At 43.4% G+C, this 8,976-nt stretch overlaps 1 protein-coding gene across 1 annotated transcript in view; it reads left to right on the top strand.

Annotated features, from left to right (window-relative positions):
• The window catches only part of fignl2 (fidgetin like 2), a 33,421-nt gene extending 25,795 nt beyond the window's left edge, over window positions 1–7,626 (top strand). Inside the window, exon 3 of the mRNA XM_057857937.1 lies at window positions 2,854–7,626. Coding sequence (XP_057713920.1) covers window positions 2,854–4,880 — 2,027 coding nt within the window. The 3' untranslated portion in view covers window positions 4,881–7,626. The remainder of the gene's footprint in view (window positions 1–2,853) is intronic.
• The last annotated feature ends 1,350 nt before the right edge of the window (window positions 7,627–8,976 follow it).

The raw sequence follows: 8,976 nt of genomic DNA on the forward strand, positions 1-8,976 counted from the left end.
CGAGACAGGAGAGTGACAGAAGCCCGCTTCACAAAGATACAATGTTGGAAATTGTAGCACAGCTTTCAGTACTCTCCTAGCGATGTCAGGATAATCCGAAATGACTTTAATCCAGAACCTCGGCAGAGTTGTTGTCTCAAATGTATGCTTAAGGTTGCCGTGATTTGCGATCTCTACAAGGTGATATTCCTGTTGCACAGACATGCTCGAATCACTCGGTTTATTCACATATGGGTCACGAATTCACTCCTTCGCAGTTATTGTTAGTGATTGGGAAGTAGCATAGATTTGTTTTCTTCGAGGTTGTAGGCTCATCAGGTTCCCTTTTCCCCGTAAAAAATATGTCCAAAGACGTCTGTTTTTCAGTCATTCTAGTGTGGGCGCTAATTATTTCCAGGAACAAATGTGATGGGCGTCGACCTACGTCATACGTTATAATCGAGGCCAAGCGCACAGATATACAAAACAACATGTACTACTAACAGTCCAATCAATGCATTGCTATGACGACCTCCTATCCTGTTGTTGCATATCTAGAGTAGACAGGGATATTGGTGTGTTAAGCGGCACAGGCCAAAGTCAATCGGCCAGAATGCAGTCGTTAATAAATTATTTATTATTTCTGCGCGGCCCGGTACCAAATGCGCCACGGACCGGTACCTGTCCGCGGCCCGATCGTTGGGGACCCCTGGTATATACCTATCTTTCTTTGCTACATGATTCCCTTCTTTCTTGGATAAATGTGAACAGTCAGCTAGGACATTACAGGAAAGTTGTGTTGCAAAAGACCCAAAACAAATCATCCAAGCATTCATTTTTTATAGTGCTTGTCTTCATTCACACTAGCGGCGGTCCAATGTAAATATCCAATGTAGACGATGTATTGCACAACACAAAGGAGAAAGGAAGGAGCCCCCGTAGTGCTGACGTAGCCGCTGGCAGGAAGTGAAGAACAGCGACTCCGGAAAGCCTATTTACTATAGTCCCAAGCACAAATGAATTTATTTTTCATTGTTGCACAAGAAAGCCACGACTTTGCTTATTTTAAGGGGGTGGGAGAGATTATAGCAGCCGTGAAACAGGCTCCACTTGCTTCGGCAATAACATGTATAGTTTATTGTCGTTCATGAACAACACTTCCGCACAAAACGCTTTGAGATATTAGTAGGGAGAGGGGTGAAAGCTGCTTTGAATGTCCCAAAGCTCGGGTAACTTAAAGAGCATTTATCAAGCCTTCCTCTGCTGTGACTTGTTAGTATTCATCCGCCAAACCAGCAAGATATCACTACGCCAGCAAAACCACTAATGGATGCACTCGGAGTTTGCCACTGTGAAATTCGTAGAAGAAATTTCTATTTCTACAGCAGCTTCACTTACAATTACACGAACGCCCCCGACACAGTGAATGGGTTTCTGCATAGCAAATTGGGCTCTGCAACTGCTACTGTGAAAAGGCCTTGAAATGGCTTGGAATCATTCATTCATCCAATGTCTTCCACTTATCTAAGGTTGTATTGCTCACACAAAAATACACACGGTCCCAGGCTTCAACTGCTTTGGTCAGATGACACCAAGATTGAGATTTTTGGCAACAATCACTCTAAGTGGGTCTGGCGTGCCACGAAAGATGTGCATGCTGAAAGTGAAGTATGGGGGTGGGTCAGTGATGCTGTGGGGCTGTTTCGCTTCCAAAGGCCCTGGGAACCTTGTTAGGGTGCATGACATCATGAATGCTTTGAAATACCAGGACATTTTAAATCAAAATCTGTTGCCCTCTGCCCGAAAGCTGAAGATGGGTCGTCACTGGGTCTTTCAGCAAGACAATGACCCTAAACATATGGCCAAATCTACACAGAAATGGTTCACCAGACACAAAATCAAGCTCCTCCCATGGCCATCTCAGTCATCAGACCTTGTTTTGTTGGCAAAAGGGGGTTGTACAAAGTATTAACACCAGGGGTGCTAACAATTGTGACACACATTATTTGATGTCAAATCATTTTTTTCTTTATGTGGGATTTTTTCCCCACTGAATGAATGCACTTGTATTGAAGGTTGGATTTATCTCTTTTTTTCCATTAAGGTCCCATATTATTTGAATTTTTTTTTTTAATTATTAGAAGCTAAAAAACACATCTTTTTCAGGGGTGCCAATAATTACGGAGGGCACTGTAAGAATGTTAATTTATTTTCAAACATTGCAATTTATAGTTGCTAATAAAATCCAGACATTTATTCCGAAGTTTCCAAAATATTTCTTTAGTAGTTTTTGAAAACAAAGGTTTGAATCGAAAGACTGTATCACCTGACCAATACACATGAAAAGTAGTATAAATCCATACAGATTCATTTTGCATTGATCATTTAACCTATCAATTAATTAGGGTTGATATTCGTGAGAAATGTAGCCCTGACCCCGTTCACCCAATCGTTTGGTGTAATTAATGTCCCTTTCCCAGCATAAAGTGTACATGTAGGTTATGCTTTTATAATGTCCCTACAAATGTTGAGACCAAAACTACGCTCCTGCTCCCACCCATAACTTTGTAGATGAATAGTGTATTTTGGGTACCTTGGAATTTTTGTTTTGGGTGTTTTGTCATACAATTGACATTTTATTGAGAATTGGTTGTATGAGAAATGTTATTGTATCGGTAGGTAGGAGAATTACACTTAATAAAATATAAACACAATAACAAACAAAACTACATTTTAACTCCCCCCTACCAGAAGACAGCAAAATTAGTTTGATGGGACTCATTCATACTATTGTTATATTTAGCAAAGGAGTTTGTAGAAAAGGAAAATGTTGTTGAACATGATAATGACAATTTTTATTTTTATTTTCATCAGGCATATTAAAGATGCACTGGAACCCAGAGCATGCCCAGCCCCTCAGCCAGTGGCCTGAGCAACACCTGGATGTCTCCTCAACAACTTCGTCTCCAGCACACAAGTCAGAATTCTACTCCGGCCGCAGTCGCAGCTCCTACAACTACTCTTGGGCAAACGACGACATCTCTGCCCTTACTGCTTCCAATCTGCTGAAGCGCTACGCTGAAAAGTATTCTGGGGGACTCGACTCGGCGTACGACCGGCCACCCGCCGTGGGCCCCTACTCAGAGCCGAGTGCCTTTGGGGGCCTCACTGGTCAGAAGACTGAACTGGAGCCTTGGCCTCTAACACACAGCACTGATGCATCTTATTCCCTCGTGCCTCCTGGAGGCCACGACAACCTGCCCACATCCAAGGCTGTGTCCACGAGTGCAAGCCCTGCTGGAAATAGCAGCGCATCGGTTGTAAACAGCAGCCTCTCCGACTCTGGCTACAGCGGCGGCAGCTCCTGCAGTGGCTCCAACGACTACCCTTCCAGCTACAATGGCACCTATCTCTCATCTGGATACTGTCCCCAACCCGGTGCAGCACTTCCTCCTGCCTCCCTTCACACACTTCAATCCACTCCCACTCTTGTACCCAGCTTTAGCCCTACAGCACCTGTCTACAGCTACCCCCCCAGCACATACCCTCCTCAGAACAGCATCGCCCCCAGCTATAGCCACCCCTCTGCTACATACTTGCCCTCAAGTTTGCCAACACCCACTCCTGTTCCTCCGAGGCCCTCTGTGGTAGGAGGCAACTACAGTTACCAGAACGCCAACATTGGCACATCAGAGTCCAGTGGGGGGATGAAAAGAAAAGCATTTGAGATTGCTGTAGAAGAGAATGAAGTTGGGGATAGCACTTGTTACAGGAAATACAGCTATGACCCGCTGAAGGACGGTGGGAACTCACCGTACAGAGTAAGTGACAAAACAGAGTGTCGCGGAAACAGCTTTAGTTCAGCAGTTAGCACAGATCCACAAAACTTTAAGCCCAGCAAGGCGTCCTCACAACCCCTGGTATCTCCTCAGTATGGGACAGGTGGAGAGTACAGTCCTCCTGCTGGCCTCACAGGAGATAATGTGGTGGCAGAGCAGACCTTCACTGAGCGGCAGCAACAGCGCTCTAAGGCCCACAAAAGCTCTTCATTATGCAGCCCAACTATTGAGACTCTGAAGAGTCTGGACCCCCGCATGTTGGACTATATTAACGGGGACATTTTGGACTGCAGCCCAGCTCTGAGCTGGGGTGAGTTGGCTGGCCTCACCCACGTCAAGGCTGCCTTAGAAGAGGACCTGCTGTGGCCCCTACTAAGGCCCAGTGAAGTGGTACAAACACCAAGAAGCATTCTGCTTTTTGGTCCCCGCGGAGGGGGTAAGACCACATTGACTCATTCCTTGGCCACACAAATTGGAGCTTCACTGTACCGCCTGAGTGGCGCCTTGTTAGCCTTGAAAGGAAAGGTCGAGGCAGAGCACATTCTGGGATCTGTGTTACAGGTGGCGAACGCACGGCAGCCATCAGTGGTGTTGCTCAGCCAAGTAGAAACCATGGAGGAAGAGGGCCTGAGACAGACACTGCGGACCTTCTTGGAAAAGGCCCAGTTGAGCACGGGTTTGGTGGTTGTTGTGTGCGCCACCGGCCGGCCAGATCTGCTGCAAGACACGCTCCATCGCAGCTTCGCAAAGCGCTATCACGTCGGCCTGCCGGACGCTGCCATGCGTAGACAGGTGCTGCTGCAAGCGCTTTCGCCTCAGGGCTACAATCTGAGTGAGCGGGAGCTGAATGTGGTGCTGCAACGTACTGAAGGCTACTCAGTTTGGGAACTGCTACAACTCAGCCAGCAGGCTCTCTCATCAGCATCAGCCCCCTCTGGAGGTATACATGGAAAAGCCCCAGCCTTCCCAGACTTTGAGAATGCATTTTGCAAGGTGCGCGCACACAGCACTGCAAAAGAGACAGACACATGTGTAGAGTGGAGCAAGATGTATAGCCACTGAGTGCTTAGCCAGTCATTGTACTTAAGCCCACCCTTGGAAATTTTGGTTCTTTTTAAAAAGTGTTTTAAATTGAAATTCTTGCAGCCAAGAGTCAGCCAAGCTTACAGGTACAAGAAAGCTGAAAACAAATTTACTTTACAGGCATTTAGGAGTCTATGAATAGCCACAATATATCCTTTTTTCCCCCCAAAGAAAAGATTTTTTAACTAGCCTTGAGAAGTGGTGTGGCATCTAATGGGGAAATCAAATGGCTATTTGTATACCTACAGTTCCTATTTAGCCTGGGTCTAGGACAAAATCAATGATTTCTTCCCTGGCTATGTGGTCCAAGGTAATGGATAATCAGGGTTTGGAAAATACCCCCATTTTTCTGCTCCTCTCAGGATCCTATTTATTGCCAGTCCACATCCTGGTACTCACTCAAGCTTGTGTTCATCTTTGCTTTGGGATCAACAACATTCTTAGACCAAAAACACAACAAGCCAAATGTTCTATTGTTCTAATCAAACCACATGACAGAATCACAATGCTAGCTAGCTGTTCACCAAATACTCCACAATTATGCCATCTAGTCCAAAGTTTCAATACATGTCTCTTCATTGACTTGACAACAAAACTAATTATTAAATGGGATCAAATGTTTGGTTTGGCTGTCCTTAAATTTCACATCCACTAAACGAATGGCACGCACATTCCTTCTCCACTGCTGTGGTCCCCCCTGCACACCACGTGTTTGTCTGGGTTTTTTTCTATGTTGTCTTGTTGTTTGAAATGCTCAGGAAGAATGTCTTTACCTCAGATATAAGAAATAAAGAATGTATGAAATCTTTGGGGTCTTGGTGGTGAGAGCAAGGAGAAAGCCCCTGAAAAGACACTTTGCAGCTGGGCTTTATCCTCAGGAGAGAAACTTGAATATGGTACAAGAGTCACATTGAATGTAATTCAGGTATTTCAAAGGATATTTGATGCCATAAATCCATTTATTATTATATATGAATATATTAATGTCTTTCTTTTAAGGTTCTATTCTATGGTTCTATATGGTTCCATTTTTTTTATGTCATGGTGGGATAATAATTGTCTTCAAGAATTATTAATGTAGGATACAGAAGTTAATTTTTTGTTGCACAAACTGCTTTTTATTGTTTGACAAAAATATGTGAAAAGTCCAATTTGAAGGGTGTAATTGTTTTAGGTGAATCCATTAAACGCGCCAAATGTGCCATTAGTTTTCATTGCAATTATGTTTGCTACCAGAGGAGTACGATATCAATCCATCTATCCATTTTTATAGTGCTTAGGGATTGCAGGTGAACTAATTAGGCAAGGGAGGCAGTATAATCTGTTTAACAGCCAATCACACATCACATACTGACCAACAGCCAGTCACAGTTACTTTCATACATTTGAACAATAAAAGGGCCTTTAATGAACTTAACCTGAATTTTGATTGGGGAAGAGAGCACCCGCTTCATAGAGTGAATGGACAAAAGTCTTGGGACACACTACCTAACCAGTTATTGTTATCATCATACTATAATTCAGCGGAATCTGTCGGTCTGGCTTCATTCGGGGACCATAAATCACATGGTCACAAAACGGTCGGAGGGTGAATCTTGGCCAGAGAAAAAATGTTTTTTAAGCGATTGGTCAAGAAATGGCCTTAAAACCACCCAAAATATGATATGATATAAATCAGACAACACAAATCATTATTTCCGCCACAGAAACCAACCAGTCCCCAGTGATAGAAAGAGTGAATACAAATTTTGTATAAGAGATTGGTATAAAAATAAATGGCCTAAAATTTATCAGAATTGCTAAAACTGTTATAGCTTGCCAAGAAAAATTAAAGAGTAACTTCTGTCGTTTATTGTGTCAGTGTTTTTCGGACAAGCAGGCCAGCCATGCTATCTAACTCACAGGTGTCTGGGTTCTAAAGATTAGTTGCGTGTTGCCATATTGCTGTGGTCGAGGGGACGAAGCTCACAGCTGAAGGGTGGGTCACCATAATCATGAGATGGAATAGACATCCCCAACTGTCTATTAAAACATCTTGGACAGTTCAAATTTTGAGGCAACAGTTGTTCAACAGTTCGGTACCATAAGTCGTGCTTGGATAAGTTTGCTGTGGGAGCTCCTAAGAGCACTGACCTCTTTTTCAATTGAACCAAAATCATTTTCACAGCCTGGTGTTGTCATACTTTTGTCTATATTTAACCCCTGGCTGATGAGATTGATATAAGATTACTGCCTCTCTCCCTTTCCTTCCTACATAATTTTCATTGTCATAAGACTCAAAGTGCAGTTGCCGTGCGGCTTCGTAGCATCTCCACGCACCCTGGCATCCTTCATCTTCCCTGGAAGAGCTGTGATTTATGTTTCAGTCGGACCACAGCACCGGGTGAAATATAACGCCAGCTGGCAAAATGAAGCGTGACCAATGTGCAACAAACTCAAATTAGAATTACTCCCAAAATATTCATCATGACTCTTAAGCAGAGTAGTTTGTCCAACAAAAAACTGTTTTTTCATTGTACACCTTGTTCAGATCTGTATAGTTGTTCCTGTAACAATTTCTACCTCATTTCTTTGCGGCATATTGTACATGAAAGTATTTATTTCATGTCTTTTGTTGATGTTGCTGTTTTTTGAAATTGATGTTCTTGAACTGCAATGTCTACCTCAGAAAGACTGTATTTTAAAAGAAGAGTATCACACAAATATTAAACAGAAGTTGTCAATATTGCACACCACCAAAGGCCCTGCTTATTTTTGGGAAATCGAAACCTCAATGGTGAACTATTAACATATGATGTTGTTATTGCTCACATCAGTGAATTTATGTGTTTTTGAGAAAAGAAGGACATACAGTGGGGCAAATAAGTATTTAGTCAACCACTAATTGTGCAAGTTCTCCCACTTGAAAATATTAGGGAGGCCTGTAATTGTCAACATGGGTAAACCTCAACCATGAGAGACAGAATGTGGGGGGAAAAAAACAAGAAAATCATATTGTTTGATTTTTTAAAAAAATATTTGCAAATCATGGTGGAAAATAAGTATTTGGTCAATACTAAAAGTTCATCTCAATACTTTGTTATGTACCCTTTGTTGGCAATAACGGAGGCCAAACGTTTTCTGTAACTTTTCACAAGCTTTTCACACACTGTTGCTGGTATTTTGGCCCATTCCTCCATGCAGATCTCCTCTAGAGCAGTGATGTTTTGGGGCTGTCGTTGGGCAACACGGACTTTCAACTCCCTCCACAGATTTTCTATGGGGTTGAGATCTGGAGATTGGCTAGGTCACTCCTCGACCTTGAAATGCTTTTTACGAAGCCACTCCTTTGTTGCCATGGTTGTGTGTTTGGGATCATTGTCATGCTGAAAGACCCAGCCACGTCTCATCTACAAAGCCCTTGCTGATGGAAGGAGATTTTCACTCAAAATCTCTCGATACATGGCCCCATTCTTTCTTTCCTTTACACAGATCAGTCGTCCAGGTCCCTTTGCAGAAAAACAGCGCCAAAGCATGATGTTTCCACCCCCATGCTCCACAGTGGGTATGGTGTTCTTTGGATGCAATTCAGGATTCTCTCTCCTCCAAACACGAGAACCTATGTTTCTACCAAAAAGTTTTTTATTTTGGTTTCATCTGACAATAACACATTCTCCCAGTCCTCTTCTGGATCATCCAAATGCTCTCTAGCGAACCGCAGACGGGCCTGGACGTGTACCTTCTTCAGCAGGGGGACACGTCTGGCAGTGCAGGATTTGAGTCCCTAGCGGCGCATTGTATTACTGATAGTAGCCTTTGTTACTGTGGTCCCAGCTCTCTGTAGGTCATTCACTAGGTACCCCCGTGTGGTTCTGGGATTTTTGCTCACCGTTCTTGTTATCATTTGGACGCCACGGGGTGAGATCTTGCATGGAGCCCCAGATCGAAGGAGATTATCAGTGGTCTTGTATGTCTACCATTTTCTAATAATTGCTCCCACAGTGGATTTCTTTACACCAAGCGTTTTGCCTATTGCAGATTCAGTTTTCCCAGCCTAGTGAAGGTCTACAATTTTGTCTCTGGTGTCCTTCGACAG

Source organism: Corythoichthys intestinalis, chromosome 2 (assembly GCF_030265065.1).
Source record: "Corythoichthys intestinalis isolate RoL2023-P3 chromosome 2, ASM3026506v1, whole genome shotgun sequence".
NCBI lineage: Eukaryota > Metazoa > Chordata > Actinopteri > Syngnathiformes > Syngnathidae > Corythoichthys > Corythoichthys intestinalis.